This window comes from Syzygium oleosum, unplaced genomic scaffold (genome assembly GCF_021117445.2).
Source record: "Syzygium oleosum isolate NSW1041296 unplaced genomic scaffold, Sole_v2.1 Sole_v2.06, whole genome shotgun sequence".
Classification (NCBI taxonomy): domain Eukaryota; kingdom Viridiplantae; phylum Streptophyta; class Magnoliopsida; order Myrtales; family Myrtaceae; genus Syzygium; species Syzygium oleosum.
The window spans coordinates 902,961-920,961 of NW_026607490.1; the positions used below are offsets into that span (position 1 = coordinate 902,961).

The window sequence follows — 18,001 nt, forward strand, 5'->3', positions numbered from 1 at the left end:
GCCGGTCGCTGGACCGGCGACCGGCCAGAGGTTGAAATTGAAGAAAAAGAAAAGAAAAAAATAAAAATTCAAAAAAATTAAAAATAATATTAAAAATTAGTTCGGGGTAAAATTGTTACATGTGTACCAGTTTGGGGTTTTTTGTGGTATGTTCGGGTAAAATTGTTACATGTGTACCAGTTTGGGGTTTTTTGTGGTATGTTCGGGGTAAAATTGTCACAGGTGTACCAGTTTGGGATTTTTTATGGTCAAAAAAATAGTTTGGGGTAAATGTGTCACAAGTATACCAGTTTAGGGTTTTTCGTGGTATTAACCCTAAAATAAAATCTCCTCCACCCGATAGATCAAATCTTCCTTTCTTAATATAAAATATAAAAAAAAATTCTTCCTTGACGAAACTATAGATTTCAAAGATTAATTTATTGCCTCTGCCTTTATTATCAACCCTCTATCACCGCTAAAGCCAACAACCAACGGCGGCAAATGAGTTACCGAGGTTCTTGTCCAGAGGTTTGCATTTTCCTTTTCTGAGTATATAATTTAAATAACCATTTTAAATAATAAATAAAAATATTATCGTTTTGTTGTTTTACGTGCTTCCCGGTCTCTCCTCTGTTTCCTTCTCGTCTGGAGAGTGTAAACCTCAAAAACCCAAAACCCTCCGCTCTCCTCCGTTTGATCTCCGTCCAAGGACAATAGCGCCAGAGGCCGCGTGAAGTCTCCTCGTTCTAATCGAACTTTTTCTGTAAATTTTCTGTAAAAAGTCTCCACCTTGGTTTGGCTTCATGAAGTTGGTAAGTCTCTCTCTTTAACTGGCGTTGTTCTTATGCGCCTCCTCTTTGTCAATCGACGTATCTGGTGCTTACATTCAGCTTAATTTTGAGTTTGGAACATACCCTTTTGTGCAGACATGCTTGAGCAGAGGTAAAGGGTTCTACTTTCCCCCATGTCACATGCTGAGCGTCTGTGGGTTTAGGATCTTGATTGACTGTCCCCTGGACCTGTCTGCTCTCGCTGTTTTCGCCCCTATACCTCCCGGATTTTCTGCTGCGCAAGATGAAGAGGGTTTTGAACATTCAGTTGATGAATCCGATGGCTGTGAATCTGGGAATCAAGAGGGGAAGGATATGGAGAAGCCCATGAATGCAAAGGCTTTGATTCGTTCCGAACCGTGGTACAAAACGGTGACGAACCTGCACTTGTGGAACCTCTCTTTCATCGATGTAGTGTTGATCTCGAGCCCCGTTGGGATGCTCGGGTTGCCGTTTCTTACTCGAGCTAAGGGCTTCTCGGCGAAGGTAATCTTTGTCCTCATTGATTGAATTTGGAGTGAATTGTACTTATATGGTTTAGTGTTAGTTTAATTATCGCTTGGTCTTGGGCTTGTGCATTAAAAGATTGTAACTTGCTTAAAGATTCGTGCTTGTACCTTAGGTATATGTAACCGAGGCGGCAGCGAAACTTGGGAAACTTATGATGGAGGACCTTGTTTCAATGCATGAGGAATTCAGGCAGTTTTATGGACCTGAAGAATTCGGTAGTCCTCACTGGATGAAGTGGGAGGAGCTCGAATCACTTCCTTCTGCATTGAAGGAGATAGTATTGGGCACTGATGGGATCGAGCTTGGTGGATGGATGCCATTGTATAGGTAAGGAACAACCTTTGTAGTAGTACTGTTTTATAGCTAAATCCCATACAAGATGTGGCTTGATAGTTTATCATGGCTGAGATCCTCGTTGTAACTATCTGCAAAGCACAAATACTAGTTTTTTTTCTCTCAGCCCCTCCCTTAGTCAGGATAGAGCCCAAACATTTTAATGGGCTGTCGGCTTGGTGTGCCTTTATAATATGCTTTAATCTCCCGAGATCCAGATTAATTTTTGATGTTGGGAATTATGTCCTGCAGCCAAGGCTTAAAATGCCTTTTCTTGTTAGATAAATTTCTCGATAGGTTATGCATCTCTAAATTAAATGTGGGAAGGCTCACATCTTGAGCTTAGAAGCTTCAGCCATTGAAGATTATGAAATATTGGTATCCTTGCATCTTCTGAGTTGTGATCGCGCATGTTGCGGATTACATCTTACTTTTATTCCTAGAAACTGCATTTTCATTTGTTTGATAACCTTTTAAGAGATAGTGATGAAGAGTGCCTCTCAGTGCAGCTGACATAGAGGATTGTGTTAAGAAGGTTCAAAAACTCAAATATGCGGAAGTGGCATGCTACAATGGCACAATAAGTATCAAACCAATCAGCTCCGGATTGGAAATAGGAGCCTCTAATTGGACAATAAGATATCCGGATGGAACGATTGGATTTGTCTCGAGCTCTGAATTTGTTCCTGGTCATGCTTTGGAGTTTAATTATAACGCTCTTCGATCATGCGATGTGCTAATATATTCAGATTTTTCATCTCTGGATGTCCTGGAACCTGCCAACAAGGGGAGTAATCACACTGCTCCTGAGGATTCTTCAACTTCGAGGTAACCCGTTTTATTGAGTATATCTCCTCTTGGGTCGTGAATATTATGACCAAATGCAGGGTTGTACAGCGTAGTACCATTTGATTCTTCCAGCTCTTCATTTTTTCTAATACTGTAGCTTTGACACTTGGCATCTATGAAATTAAGCTGTGAGTTTACTGTGATGAAACCAGTGATCTGGAGGAGCTCTTACTTCATGCTGACGAGAGCTCAGAGGAAACGGACAAATTGAACTTTATATGCTCCTGTGCAGTTGATGCTGTTAAAGCCGGTGGTTCAGTACTCATTCCTATAGGACGACTTGGAATCATCCTACAACTCTTGGAGCAGATATCTATTTGCCTGGAATCATCACATAATAAGGTATTCCATTGGTTTGCATCTAAAATTTATACTGTGACATCGGTCTTCTCTTGCTTCAGTGGATATCAGATAAAGCTGATGCTACAAGCATCAAGTTCGAATTTCACTTGAATAGAACTTACTGATGGTGATCAAAAAGCCCGAACTATTTGTGTTCCTACGCAAGAAAATCACCTAGACCAAATTTTTTTTTTTTAGGGGATGATGGAAAATCACCTAGACCGAGCTATATGCTTATGTTGATTCCTTTAGTTGCACCTTCAAAAAAGTCAGGTGATCGATTAGTATGCTATGTTTAAACCCGCTGCTAAAACCCTGAACAAGCTATAATCACTCTAAATTTGGCACTTTGTCCACATTGGATGCCCTGAGCATGTCTTCATCTGGTTGGGATTTGATGGTATTAGTTAGTTTGATTGGCTGTTGCCACTTAACTGTATAACAATTTAACTTGATGAAATTGCTGATTCTGCAGATTGTATATTCAGTTTACTTGTTTCGCTTGTGTGTTGAGTTTGACAATGTAAAAATGTGAAAACTCCTTTTGCACTTTCGAACAGCAATGTGATCTTAAGCTTCAGAACCACAGAGAGCAACAAACGTAATCCTCCTTTTGTTTTCCTGGATAAAAATCATTGGCTGTAGTCAACCTGGTAGTGTTATCTCCTAGGTGATCATGCAGTTTTAGTTTCAGGATTTTATTTTTTGCAATTGCTTTTGCGAACTAGAGTTCTGGTCGCTCTCACTGCTGCAAGTGAAGTCTATGTCCAATGTACTTCCTGGATGAGATATTCCAGAATGAAAAAGGCAATCAATATTTTCGGGAAAATGGTTCTTCAGAGTTCTTTGTCTTATAACTAAAAAAAGTCCTTGTAATACCTTTTTTTGTCTCTCCATAGGTTCCCATATTTGTTATCTCGTCGGTAGCAGAAGAGTTATTGGCATATACCAACATAATACCTGAGTGGGTGTGCAAACAAAGGCAAGAAAAGGTATGTTAATGAGGGCACATGATTTATATATGTAGGAAGTCTCCAACTGATCATTTACATCCCTACTAAAAGCAGATTTTTTGTTGATTTTATGTCCTTCACAGTTGTTCTCTGGTGAGCCATTATTTGCACATGTTGAGCGTTTGAATGGAGAAAGGCTGCAAGTGTATCCTGCAATTTACTCACCTAAGCTATTGTACGATAATCTTTTCTTTTGACTGTGCAACTTGTCACCTAATCGTATCTTCTGATAGCTGTTAGAATGTGCGCAGACTTCATTGGCAGGAGCCGTGCATTGTATTTTGTCCTCACTGGAGTTTGCGACTTGGCCCGGTTGTTCATTTGCTCAGACGTTGGCATGGGGATGAAAGATCATTACTCATCTGGGAGGTGCTAATATATTCTCTCACTCATCTAACAACAAAAAGTGCTTCTCTCTTTCTAATTTTTCAGCGAATAAAACCATTCAACAAGCAGAACATTTTGTTCAATTTGCAGGAGGGCATGGATAGTGATATAGCTCTCTTGCCTTTTGATCCGAAGGAGATGAAGATGAAGGTCCTTCGATGTTCGTTTCTTTCGGGAATAGTGTAAGGATCATACTTTAGCTATTTCGCCTTTTCTTCATGAGACTATAAGTACTCCACCGGTTCAATTGCTTTGCATTCATGCATGTCCATTAACTATCAAAATATTATGCTTGCACGTTTTATGTAATGGATCGGCCTCACTTGTAGGTTGAAGAAGGTTCAACCTTTAATCCACGTATTGCAACCGAAGTTTGTTGTGGTAATATCACCTAAGCTTCCATACATTCTCTTTCTGATGATGGTACTTCAGACCGATGACTTCTCTGTTCTTGCATTTTCTGTTGAAGATAGTTACCTGAAGATTTTAGGCAGCAGATCATATCACCAATAGCAGACTCATCATACTCAGTCCTTCACTACTCCGTGAATGAGACGTTAAAGCTGCCTACCCTAAAGGAAGGTTCAGAACTAGAAATCACAGCAGACTTGATCTCACGATTACATTGGAAAAACTTGAAAGACCAAAATATGAGCATCACAAGATTGAAAGGAAACCTCGTCATGAGTGATGCCAGAAGGCAGATTCTACCTAGCGACGAGCTGCCATGCTCAAAAAGTGAGCCCCTGTTGATTTGGGGGGCTCTAGATTTGCGAAGGCTCCTGGCTCGTTTATCAGAGATGGGTATTGGCGGAGCTCTTCAAGAAGACAGTGTTACAGATGGATCGAGCGATGCTTGTATCTTGCACATCGACACTCCTAGTGAAGCTTTACTTGAAATTAGAAGCGCAAGCACTTCAATCGCTACTGCGAATGAGGAGTTGGCCTTCGGCATTCGGGATGCTGTGAACAGCATCCTGGATGGTATTTGATCTCGTGTCTTCTTTGTACTCTCGACTTACAAATGAGCTAACCGAAGAAGCTGCTTCCGGCCAGCCATAATGGTGTTGGGGATTAGATTATTGCTGGAATGTTTTGATGTAAAGTTTGGAGAGCAAGAGATATGCTGAAAGCAGCATGCGCTTATCTTTGAGTGGACCATAAGTCAGTGTGGAATCATAGAATGTTTTGCTGAACACGCCATAGCAGACTGGTTGAAATATGAAAATCAAAGATCCGGCAATTTGGTTTCCTTCGGGTCATCTCGTTGCTCAAACCGTGCCCGGATCCAAATATAAGTACCGGTCTCGATTGAATCTTAACTTAAACCCGAACCTTCTCCTTAAAGTTTTGGCAATTCCATTTGATCGTCCCGATATCATCAATATATTGTTAGGACACTTCAGACGCGAAACAGCCCTCATAATTCCCGGATCTATGCTCATAGGTACTCTTTTCGATGTTACGAGCGTCATGCGGATTATTGGACGCATTGCAATACTAGCTCCGACTTGACCTATGGACGAATATGCGAGCGTATAACGATGGAAATGAGTCGAGACTAATCAAGTTCTCAATCTAAACCTCAATAGGTCCAAATGCGGGCTCAATTTTAGGTTTGGGGTCCTATGCAGAAAGTCCTGCCGGGCGCGAGACGTATAGGATTCACTTGGTAAATCTCCCAACGCTGGGACCCAGTTGAATTAACTACGCTACTTAAATCGAAAACATTTTGTAATTTATAAGACATGAGGTTACTTTTTTTTTTTTTTGATTTCGTCGCACTTCAAATCGAAAACACAAACCTCCTCTCTTGAATGTGAAACTTTTATAGTTCATCATCAGTTTAAAACATTATGTTAGGCCGAGTCGAGTTTCGTTTTTGACGGGTTTGGCGGAGGTTTCAGATTCGCTCGTTTGACTAAGTTCGGATTTCAATGTTTAAAGGAAAAACGACACAAACAGTTATTGAATTTTGGCTCAATATGCAATATCGCCCCGAACTTTTAATTTGTTCAATATAATTCTTGAACTTTCAGCACGTGTTCATTTTAATCCCAGACTAAATTGAATTCAGGAATATAATAATTTAGGGACTAGATTGCATATTTATCAAATATTCATGAGTTACATTGGATAAATTAAAAGTTCAAGAACGATATTACACATTAAGCTAAAATTTAGGGAGTGTATTGAATAGATTATAAGTTCAGGATCGATATTGCGCGTTGAGTATAAGTTTTATGGACCGTTTATGCAATTATCTCAGTGTTTAAACTTGGGTCGGGTTGATTTTATCGGGCTAGACCCACGGATCCTGGTCATTCGGATTCCTTGGAGTCGTCTCCGACGAACGAACAGAGAACAGAAAAACGTCCTCGGAACGTTGGACAGATCAATCGGACAGTTCCGTTCGTCTTCTTAGCAAATCCGACAGACGAAAAAGGTCCCTCCTTTGCATCCCAGGGATGCGAAATCCCCGTGTCCCTAGGGTTCCCCGATCGGTATCTTGATCGAAGTCGAAAGCCCCCTCCTCGCTCATCGCTTCCCCCTCTGTACATTCGATTCGCGGGGAACGAGTTTTTGACTTCGTCGATAAGCGTTGATTCATGGGGAACTTGTTCGTGAAGAAGCCCAAGGTCACCGACGTCGATAAGGCCATTCTGTCTCTCAAGACCCAGCGGCGCAAGCTGGGTCTGTATCAGCAACAGGTTCCTCTTTTCTTCCTTTTCGTTCTTTGAGCTTTTTTGGTGCGTGCCCCCGATTGATTTTCTCGTTTCTTCTTGGTTTTTTTGTTCCTGGTTCGCTGGTTCTTGCATTTGAATTGTCAATTCTGATTCTTTTGCTTATGGTTAATTGACAAATTGGGCAACGATTAAGGGTTTTGTAGTGTTTGAACTGAGGTGAATGGGATTGATTTCGTTCCTCTTTGAGTTTCGGCTGACGGTTAGATGATTTTTTTGGGTTTTGATGATTCGTTTTAATGAGGGATTGTGCATGCCCGTTTGAAGTTCTGTTTCTGTTCTTTATTCGATTTCGTTGCACAATCTTCTCTGTAATGCACGTTGGACTCGGTTTGGTCCAATTAAGCAGTAACATAAATAATGTGGTCGAATTGCTTCATGGGTGCTTAGTAGCTAGTATCCATTTTGGATTAGGATTAGAAAATTTGTGTTGCTTCCAGTATCGCGAAATTGGAATTATTGGGTGAGATCATTCACCATGGCATGGTGATTTTGTCAACTCCTTTTGCTGTCGTGCTGTTTCCAGCTCGAGGCTGTCATTGAAGCTGAAAAGCAAGTTGCTCGGGATCTGATCAAAGAAAAGAGGAAAGACAGGGCATTGTTGGCGCTGAAGAAGAAAAAGGCACAGGAAGATTTATTGAAACAAGTGGATGCATGGGTTCTTAATGTTGAGCAACAGGTAAATCTCTTCTTCTGTGCATCGCTTCTTTGGCAAAAGGGTTGCCTCCTTTTTTTAAATCTATCCAGTTTGTGGCTTCTGACATGCTGTCAACTTTATGATGGTCACAATTCTTGCCATTTATATTGAATCGCGTGTTCAGCTGGCAGATATCGAACTCGCAAGCAAGCAGAGGGCCGTCTTTGAGAGCCTAAGGTCTGGGACCGAAGCAATCAAAGCAATTCAAAGCGAAATCAACTTAGATGATGTGCAAAAGCTAATGGATGATTCTGCCGAAGCAAAAGCTTATCAAGATGTGAGCCATTCTCAATTTTGTCTCTCTTTTTTGCTTTCTCATGGATGTCATCATAGTTATTTTTAAACCCGTACAGGAGTGGTCATAGTTAAAAGAGATTTTCTCTGAATAACACAGTCTCTCTTCACATGTTTACAACGCTCTAATTGTCATGTCAGAAACAAATTAAGTTCAGTTGTTCTGAAATAGAGCCGGGGCAATTTTTCCATCTTTTTTATTTCTCTCTGTCAGAGAGCCAAGTTCTAATTGCTTCCCTTATATAGGAGTGCTGATACATGTTCACTGTAACTAACATTAAGTTTAATGAGATGGCATGAAAGAGTATTTAGAGTTAGTGTGAAGCGTGAAGTGCACAGGCTTATGTGGTGACTAGGTCTTTGTTGGTATGTTGGCTTTCGCAAGGGGCTAGGGGTGGACCTCGCGATGAGCTTTAGAGATAGCTATTTGCTCCGCCACTTGAGATGGTTAATTTTAAGAGATGTCTTTCTGTATGTCCATAGGCGTATGCTTCTTTTCTTTGGCTAGATATTGGCTTTGCCATGCTTTGGTAATATTCTTACATAGTTATATGCATTTGCTTGAGTTTAGCTGTGTCTTCCAATGTGTTGCAAACGTGTCAGATAACAGTAGCATTGAACCTCTTTGCATCAATGCATAACTTTCTGTTGCTTTTTTCTACCTTTGGGCATCTTTTTCCCAAACAGAAAAATGAAACTTGAGATGCATTACTGATAAGATTTTCTCTTAACATTTAGGAAATTAATGCAATCTTGGGAGAGAAATTATCGGCAGAAGATGAAGAGGAGATTCTTGCAGAATTTGAGACTTTGGAATCACAGGTACGCTTGGTTCCCACTGGAGGCATCTTTGATTTCCAAGTAATCCTACTTCTAGTCTGACTATCCTATTTCAAGTAAGCATTTTAGGTTATCTGTCTCGTGAGGGAAAACCTGGTTTTTATTTTCTGATGTCATTTTGACGACTACCTTATAGAAATGCCACATTCAAAATATAATATCTGTTGCCTTTGCAGTTATTACTTAGAGCTGAATGTCAAGTACTTGAATAAGATATAATACATTTTTGTTATTTTTTGCCTGTTGTTATGTTATGTGATTTATTAAATACTTGGGAAAGGATCATTTCTTTCTTCCTCCTGTTCTTTGACCAAAAATTGAAGCTTTATGAAATTATGATATGTTCTTTTTGTGTTCCCATGAAGAATAACCTTTATCACTTTAATTTAGATAAATCCAATGGAATAACTTATCATGCAAGACGTGCATCTACTATGAAGAGAGTTTTAGCTTTTCCTTTGAATATTAGGATTGCTATTTGGGGGAGAAAAATTTTTACCTTCAAGTTTCTGTTGGATGATTTGATGTAAGATAGTTTTATTTTGTAAGATCCTTCAGGTTGCTTGGATTCACAAAACCTCATTCTTTTAATTAGTTATGTTGTGAATCACTTTTTTTTGCTATGTCTCCATTCTGGATTTTGATCTGATTAGGCATATAAAATATATGCAATGAACTATTGGATTTTTTCATTTGACAGTTTCAGATGGTTGTTCTGAGATGTTCTGTATTCAGAATCTAGAAGAAAATATGATTTGGCTGACGACAGAGGAAACTTTTTTATTGTAGATTGCTATCCAAGATATGCCTGAAGTTCCTCCAACAGCTCCAACTCCGGAGGTAGTTGAAGAGACAATTGACCTTCCTGAGGTGCCAAAGAAAGCACCTGTGGCTGCCAATGCTGCTGTAGATGATGCCGAAATTGCCTCCAAAAGAAAGGGTCTCTCTCTCTCTCTCTCACACACACACACACTGTGAATGCCAACTTGCTTGATTTGTTTTTTTACTCGGCAGTTATGGCAAGTATTGATGCACATCTTTTACTTTGAAACAGTTTTGGAGGAACCGCTGCCTGCTTGAATTCAGCTTGAAACAACATTACCATCTGCTGATTCCTGGTGTTCCTATCGACTATTCCTGTTGCCCACTTTGTATACTTTTTATGTTAACTGACAGCAATTCGATTGGATTTTCTGATTCATGTAAATCTCAGTTTGTCTTATATTGGAAAATACGGAATTTTTTGCCATGCAACTAACATACATTCTTTTGACTCTTGGTGCTGCTGGATTTCTCATGTCTTTAAGTTTCTCCTCTGTCCCTTGTTCGGCTTTCCAAGAATGCCCAAATCGGAACTATAGTTATGATTTTGATCTCCACGTGCAGATGTTTGTATTCTGATTTCATTTTTCTCCAGAAGATGTTTTTACATGATTTACGCCGACCAATTTGGTCATCAAACTCATTATTTATTTTGATGAATGAGTGATTCTCTCTGATGATGGTTTTTTGTCAATTCGATATGTAGTTTCTCTTTGTGTTCCCCAGGACGCAATATAGGGGCCTTTGGATGTAACAAAATTGTTGCACCGTTGTTATGTGGCAGAAAGCAAAGTAAAACAGTCAGCCATTCTGCTCAATTGAATAATTCTCCTTTCCTGGCATATTGGTGCTTGTTTTGAAGATGATTTTCCATCTTTAATCGAAGTTATCATTCTTAGATGCAGTTGAGGTTTGTATAAACTCCATTGCAAAGTTTAAAGGGAGTAGAGGGAAATCATTCAGCAACACAGAATTGTCTGAAGGGAGTAAAAGTGGACAACTCGGTGATGAGCTTCTGTGGATCGTTCCGCTTCATCATGGCTGAATACAAAATGCAGTTGTCGACCAACGCGATCAAAGACGCATTGTTCTTGCTTAGCGAAACACAGAGAAATTGTTTGCTGTACTCTGGAAGAGTTGAATCTGAACCTAACTCATGTTCAAGGCATGTGCGTCATGAGTTCATTTTCAGAGAAGTAAACCCGGATCCTTAAAGAGATTTCACTTGACTTAAAAGGTACCTGCCGTATTCATTAGCCATCCGTTTGATTTAATCCGATGCTCATTTCTCTCCCATTTTCTTAGCATCATCAATTCTAAAAAGAGGAATCTCAAACGAAATAGACGAGAAAGACAGGCAATTTTCGACTGTCGTTAAACATGGGGCTCTTAATACAAATGCTTTGTGACAGAACTCTCTTACTGGGGGAATATGGAAAAGTAATTCCCTCCAAATTCTTTCATCTTAGCATTGATGGTCTATATGGTGGTTTGTGGGTGAAGGTGTCCGAGCCCAGCTTTGGAATTAGCTTTGGCGGTCTTTCTAAAATTGCACGATCTACACTGTTTGTAAGCTACTCTGAACACGAACCATAGATTACAATTCAACTTACTTCCTTTTTGAGTTTGAGTAGCTGTAGTGTCAAAATCTTGGGTGGTGGCTAGAGCTTAACATCCCAAGGCCTCATCCTCATCAACTAGTTCATTTTGCGTGGCAAAAAGAAACTTAACTTCTGGGTTCGCGACATCCGTATAGGCTCATTTTCTCATTGTCGTGTTTCAGTTGCTTCAGATAATGTGATCATTTTCGCCCAATAATCATGTGTTTCAGAGGGTTTTGTCATAACCCCTAATCAGAGTAACCTGAGAGCACAGCCATATTTCTCAGGATGTCCCGAGAATGTAAGAGAAATAGCTTTTGTGTGGTATTGGCTATAGAAGCTAGTCCATTTTCTCTCTGTGATCTTCCAACCAGATTCCTGAGAAACTTTTATTTCTTGTCTGCAAATATCAATTTGAACTTTGCCAAAATGCAAACTGAAAACACTAAGATGCTTGTGTTGATCTTTACAATATATAGTAGTTCCTATTATAACGGTTAAAATAACATACCTGACTCTTTCAAGGACCACGACAAGAGGAGCCCACACTACTAAAGCGGCACTGAAGGAGCTAAATTGGTAATTGCAATGACAGAAGCTGTCATGCCTTTGATACAAAAAGAATCATCCCCATCCAAGGAGATCTAAAAATCACCTATCAATTCAAACTTGCATTGGTACGACAGCCAGCTAAAACTTCCCTAATCCAATCCAAATGCGCATAAATTTCCTAGGTCTGCCTTTGCCTGTCACAAAGAAGAGTAAGTGCATTTTAGTCGCTTATCCATCCAAAACCAGAAATATCCTCCATTCAACTCCATAAATTGCCATCCTTGTGAAAAACAGGGGATATGATTGAATAGACGATCTATTAAAGAATATCCAATCTTAGCCATGAGAGAATGAGCAAGATGTACAGTGCATGATGATAATGATGCTTTAATTTGCTTCATGTTGAAGGAAATTTCTTTAAGAAAGAGTAAGGTAGTCAGAGTCATATCATCAATTTGGCTGAATGTCAAGTGATAAGAAGTGAGACAGGACAGCCCACGCATCAATTGTCCAAGAACAATTCAAGGCAATCTCAGTGATAATTATACAGGCAGTTGATCATAAATTTAGAAGTAGAGATTTATTAAAACCCAATAAAGAGCTCAAAATTCAAATTTACTGATAAGGTGAACCAGAACAGGATTCCATCAAACTATAGACAGGGGTGATTCATACCTTGGTGATGACAGGCAATTTGAAGCGTTTGAGAAGCCAGCAAACACATTTGAGTATGACTTGGTCAAATATGTGAAGTTGGCGATTGCAGGTAGAGCAGGCACGCGTTCACCTTTCTTTAAGAGGTCTTGTAAGTTAAGTCTCTGCAAGGTCAAGACGGCCCTTGACTCCTTCCAAATGAAGGCGATTAGACCATTATGCAATACATAGAGTGAACCCGGCTTTGCACCGGGATATCTAAAACCATAACCATTTGCAATGCCCTCCCCAACGAAAGCATGATCTGTAGTGACAGGGAGGGCGTTAGCATCACTACTCCAAGGAAACGGATCTGGTGATGGCTGATCTATATTGGCAATAAACATCGCCGAACCGTTTGGATGAAGAACATAGTGGGTGCCTTCTAATATTTTGGTTGCAAGGAGATAGTGCTGACCCTGGGACTCCTCATAAGAGAGAATGAGAAGGAATAAAGCCTTCCCAGGTTTATCTTCTGTAGGCTTCCCCGGAGGCCATCCAAATGTCCCACCCCACAAACCAGCATATTCTTGGTCAGGTTTTGGGAGCCTCAGCGGTAATTTGTAAAGGGCAAAACGACTGTCATGCATATTTGGCCATGCTCGATATGATGATAACTTGACAGTGGATGCATTCAACGTTAATCCAATCATATCACCGGATCTCAGAAACTCATGAAGCTGCGCGTGCTTACTCTCACTACTTGAAGAACTATTTCTCATAACTGCATGGCCGCCGCCATTAAACGAGATAGACTTCCCGAGGATCTGCTTTATGCCATACCTAAAATACCCACCGAGTGTTTTCTTTTTGGCGCATTGTCCAAGAGCATTGTCGCTATTGAAAGAATTGATAGTGCCGCTCGATCGGTCAAGACTCTTCCTGATTTCACTCAACCCCAGTTGAGTCAGATCAGAAGGTATTTCTGGACACGAATCACTCTGCCCTCCACCAAACTTACAAGATTGCATTTGAATTATTAAGGATCTCCGCTCATTCAGGAGCAGCATGTCTTTCCGAAAGTTCTCATCATCATCCCTCAGACGGGCAAAGAGAGGCCCACCGGCTGAGTTGGGCACCTTTTGACGCACCTGGTTGGTTACAACCTCGAGCAACTTTCTTCTGTCACAGAAGGCCAGCCTGCTGAAGGGCACCTTCGTCTCATTCTGTTCTAATGCCCTCTGTGACCTCGACAATGCACTGTCTGACCTACAGATCTTGCTTGAATCTGAGTACCGAACAAAGCTCTTGCTGTGCGCCAATTTACCCGCATTCTTTTGAAACCTCGGTTCCACCTCAAGCAGCAACACATTGCAGTTCCTATCTATATGTCTAAGAGATCCGGGATAAACATAGTCGATTCCCTTCTCCCTTCCGTGCAGGAAAAACGAAGCAGAACCATCAAAATCCCCGATGACTTCGAAAACCGGCGCCCACAATATAGGGCCATCTTCAATCCCCAATGGCCCCAATTCTTGCGGGATTATCCGGCACCCGACGACCGAAACAAACCCCGGCATGACATAAACCACATTACCGAGCTCGGGATTCTGGTGAACCCAAATTCCAATCAGCGGCTGGACGCAGAAGAGAAAGCGGCAGAGCGCCTTATACGACGACACCCCCTTCCTCCATTCGATCAAATCTCTGTGGGGGATAACCCCCAGCGCATCACACTGGGCGAGCCAGACCTTCTCGGATTGCGCCACAACATACAAGCTCTGGCAGCACAGGCCGAGATTACACAAATCCCTCGGCGACAGGGACTGGGACACGATGGCCAGGACGTCATCAGGGAGAGCTTGGAACAAGCTCGGATCATAATCATCAGACACCATGACCCAAATGAACCGACCAATCCAGGGGCACGGCACACACACACAAGAAAAAGGAATCACCAATTCAGCTACGAATCTATCACTACACGCACGAATCGGACAAACCCATCCACACCCACTTCCGAACTCGCAGATCAACCGACAGAAATGACCTCAACAACAACTACACAGGCCACGCGAACAGAGCTGGAAAAATGGGCCACGAGTCCTCAGACCTCAGAACCTTCACTTCAAGCACGAAAGCGTGGAAACCCACATCAAATTTTCAGCGTCGCTCACCGAATCTGTCGAGCTCGAGCATGCTTGAGAAGGAGGAGGAGGAGGAGGGGGAGAGGAGAATCCATCATCAGTGAGGGACCTCCGAACGAGGAGTACAACACAAGGCGCATGTGCGGAGGAGATGCGACAAAAGACTGCGAGACGAGGCGGGGGTCAAGTCATCGCCACTGACATCGCAGCCCCCAACTCTTTTACTTTCCCCTTTCTTTCTTTTTTTTTTAATATCACGAAAAATTCTTAATCATTTAATTCACGCGAAATTAATTTTTTGATCATCAAAAATTATGAATCGATAAAAATTTTTTTACCCTCCATTAAATTAAATTAATATCACGAAAAATCACATACTGATAAATTTGTATAAAACCTAAACTGACACACCCATCCACTACTGACATGTTTCATCTAAATTAGCAATTTAATTGTAAAATTTAACAGAAACTAACAGAGGATAAATTTATCACAAGTATATTAATTTGAGATTTTTTATTATTAATAAATTTATCTTGAATTAATTTTTTAATAATAAAAAATCTCAAATTAATATATTTATGATAAATTTATCATAAATATATTAATTTAAAATTTTTTGCCGTATTAACTTTTTTTTTTCTCGATTATGGGTGAAAATGGTGGACTAAAATGGAGAATAATCGCAGTGTTTGAAAAAGACTCCGTTTTTTTATTTTTTCTTGGACGGCTTTGGAGCCGTCGCTGTGTCCCTTTCGTGCGCGCCGGGCGACTTCCGGACAGGAAACGGAGAAGCTTGTAGGCAGGTGATGTTGAACGTGATGCCGACGAGAAAAGTCCATTTTGTCCTGGGAGGAGGCCATTTGGAGATGTTGAACGTGATGCCGACAAGAAAATATCCCGAAAGATCTCAAATCAACACTTACCTATTATATTCACCCTCAAATTAATTTCCGTATTACGCAAAAATCTTAAATTGGTATACACGTGTCCCATTTACCTTAAATTAACTTTTGTATCATAAATAAATTCCAAATTGATTTACCGGTGCCGTGTTTAATTGCCAACGCGAGAATACACGCGGCATCGGCGTGAGTCTCCAAAACGATATCGTTTTTGGGAAACCAAATGTGAAGACAATTTACCGAGGCGGGAGAATCTATCAATTTTGCCCTAAGATAGCTTCCTCACGTCTCAAAAAATCTGCTAAAATCCCTAGCTTCTGCCTTACTATTCCGGTAGATTTGCCATGGGAACAAGAAAATTAATTCGAGGTAAAACGCGGCACTTCAGTACCACCAGTTTGTGACTTTTTTTTACGTAAGAAAAAAAAAATGAATTTAGGGTTTTGGGATTTTTTTTTTTCCGATATTAATCACATCGTATTATAGGGAGACGTCGAAAAAGATCTTGTCCGAAGGCGGAGGGCAAAAGCGTCCGTGGAGTGGAATATGTCGTTTGTGGGCCCACCACGGTGGGGCCAGCTAGCGACTGAAATGATTAGTGGGGAATTCTTTAAGGTACATTATTATTATTATTATTGGGATGCGTACTTTATAATAATAAGGAAAAAAAAACACCGCAAATAAAATTCAAATTACGCCCATCGAGACGTATTCATCTTAATTTTTTCTGACACCGAAACTCCCGAACACGTATCAAAGTGACGTATTTATTCTCCGTCAATAAGTACCGATAAAAATCTGCCTCCACAGACGACGGAAGGCAAACGGTATTGATATGGCGTCTGTGCGATTTAAGTGAAATAAAAAATGACTTCATTTGGTTGGGAATATCATCCGATGGAGACTTAGTGGAGATTGAATGTATCATACGGATACGAGTTTGAAGATTTTGGTGCGGTAAGTATAATTTGAGATTTCTTATGTCCCAAAAGAAATTCAAAGTAAATATATCGTTAATGGACCTAATTTAGATATGTTGTAAAGTAATTGTTGTGACATGTTGCGTTATTTTTTATATTTTTTATTATGGCGACACGAGAACCAATGGATCGTGAAAGTGTACGTAGGGCTCGAGGAAGAAACTTGGAATTTTCGTGTCAAAGTGGTGATTATCGTAGCAGATTAGATGTTCATTTTTTTAATGAGTTAACTTGTGAGCGATTGATTGATTGATGGATGGATGCCAAGAATCCTCCAAGTTGGATATTTATTTGTGCTTTGCCTGTTTTTCTTTGATGGTTTGGTGGGTTCGGAACTTAGGGAAGAAGATTCAGGAAAAGAGCATTCGAAGAAGGGGAAAATTACACGGGCGGCTTTTTAAAACTTTGACCCGGTACGTGATATTATTTATGAATTTTTAATTTATTTAATATAGTATTTAAATTTTTACCAAATATGAAACGTAGTCCTTACATTTTTAATTTTTTCAATTTAGTCTCCGATATACATGAAAATGTTTAATGTAATCATTCTATTAATTCAAGTTTAAGCATTACATTAAATATTTTCATATGGTTCGGAAATTATATTGAACGTGTATCAAAAGTTTAGGCATTATATTGAACATTAAACCAAAATTTAGGGACCGTTCGTGTCTTTATCACTCCAGGAAATAAGGATGAAGTTGAAGGCGAACTTTTAGAGTCTTCGCTTGGCCAAATAATTTCTTCGGAAAATGTTCTCTTTGTTGCAATAGAAGGTGGGTATTGAGCTTTTGCTTCCTTTTTCTCTTTATTTTGGGCATATGTTCCGTTTTTTCCCCTTTCGGGTGTTCTTGGGAAAAGGAAAAATTAGTCAGAGAAGTGCAAACCATGCAGGAAATACGATCTTAGATGAAGGTGGCCCAAAAATAAATAAACGAAGATGAAATTGAGTTCTTTTGTTTGCTTCGAAAGAAATGGATCTTTATATTTTTCGCGTTACGTACGAAAAATATCTATCTATTGCTGTGTTATTATCGTCCTCGACACCCATTGAGTTTAAGGAGATTCACGCGCGTTTGAAAAAGAAATTATAATCATTGTCGGAAGGATCGAAACAACCACATTCGTAGGCCGGCAATTTTTCTCGATGGGTTGAACTATTGGAAGTAGATGGAAAATGAATAAAAGAAACTAGCAGGCTAACCACTAGGAACTAGGAAGAGGTTAGCCCTCGTAACTTCTCGCGTAATCAATCATGTTGTAAGGAATAGTCCAATGCGAACCAATTTCTTTCGGACTGCGAATAAAACTCACGAGAGATTTTGTTTAAAAAGCTCCTAACAAAAAAAAATCAACTCATAACGAGGGTCGGCTTATTTGAAGGAAAATCATTTTCACTAAACTATTTTCCAGCAATCTGATGTTTCGAACACGAAAAATTAATCAATTTACGGAGAACGTTTTTCATGAGCTCAAATTAACAAGATCAGATTGGGAGAGAAAAACGACTTCCTTTTATGGTAAAAAAGAGATCACT

At 40.1% G+C, this 18,001-nt stretch overlaps 3 protein-coding genes across 3 annotated transcripts; 2 read left to right on the forward strand and 1 right to left on the reverse strand.

Annotated features, from left to right (window-relative positions):
- Window positions 1-596: 596 nt before the first annotated feature.
- On the forward strand, window positions 597-5,364 carry LOC115694254 (uncharacterized). The gene is made up of 11 exons (XM_030621372.2): window positions 597-794; window positions 909-1,298; window positions 1,435-1,649; window positions 2,160-2,483; window positions 2,657-2,846; window positions 3,746-3,838; window positions 3,943-4,034; window positions 4,111-4,228; window positions 4,337-4,428; window positions 4,576-4,627; window positions 4,720-5,364. The coding sequence occupies exons 1-11, from the start codon at window positions 786-788 to the stop codon at window positions 5,236-5,238; spliced, it is 2,094 nt and encodes a 697-aa protein (XP_030477232.1). The 5' UTR covers window positions 597-785; the 3' UTR covers window positions 5,239-5,364.
- Window positions 5,365-6,583: 1,219 nt separating this feature from the next.
- On the forward strand, window positions 6,584-10,075 carry LOC115694253 (vacuolar protein sorting-associated protein 20 homolog 2). The gene is made up of 6 exons (XM_030621371.2): window positions 6,584-6,957; window positions 7,517-7,669; window positions 7,812-7,964; window positions 8,720-8,803; window positions 9,611-9,761; window positions 9,876-10,075. Exons 1-6 carry the CDS (start codon window positions 6,856-6,858, stop codon window positions 9,899-9,901), a joined length of 669 nt encoding a protein of 222 aa, XP_030477231.1. The 5' UTR covers window positions 6,584-6,855; the 3' UTR covers window positions 9,902-10,075.
- A 1,582-nt stretch (window positions 10,076-11,657) lies between these two features.
- On the reverse strand, window positions 11,658-14,743 carry LOC115694250 (F-box protein At5g39450). The gene is made up of 2 exons (XM_030621368.2): window positions 12,472-14,743; window positions 11,658-11,990 (listed from the first exon to the last, which is right to left on the reverse strand). The coding sequence occupies exons 1-2, from the start codon at window positions 14,325-14,327 to the stop codon at window positions 11,975-11,977; spliced, it is 1,872 nt and encodes a 623-aa protein (XP_030477228.1). The 5' UTR covers window positions 14,328-14,743; the 3' UTR covers window positions 11,658-11,974.
- Window positions 14,744-18,001: the final 3,258 nt, after the last annotated feature.

Excerpts from the sequence above, each read along its gene's own strand:
- LOC115694254 (XM_030621372.2), top strand. Across the intron at positions 1,650-2,159 it reads GGATGGATGCCATTGTATAG|TGCAGCTGACATAGAGGATT; the intron begins GTAAGGAACAAC and ends AGTGCCTCTCAG. Across the intron at positions 3,839-3,942 it reads GCAAACAAAGGCAAGAAAAG|TTGTTCTCTGGTGAGCCATT; the intron begins GTATGTTAATGA and ends TGTCCTTCACAG.
- LOC115694250 (XM_030621368.2), bottom strand. The coding sequence starts at position 14,327 with ATGGTGTCTGATGATTATGATCCGAGCTTGTTCCAAGCTCTCCCTGAT.
- LOC115694253 (XM_030621371.2), top strand. The coding sequence starts at position 6,856 with ATGGGGAACTTGTTCGTGAAGAAGCCCAAGGTCACCGACGTCGATAAG. Across the intron at positions 6,958-7,516 it reads TGGGTCTGTATCAGCAACAG|CTCGAGGCTGTCATTGAAGC; the intron begins GTTCCTCTTTTC and ends TGCTGTTTCCAG. Across the intron at positions 7,965-8,719 it reads AAGCAAAAGCTTATCAAGAT|GAAATTAATGCAATCTTGGG; the intron begins GTGAGCCATTCT and ends CTTAACATTTAG.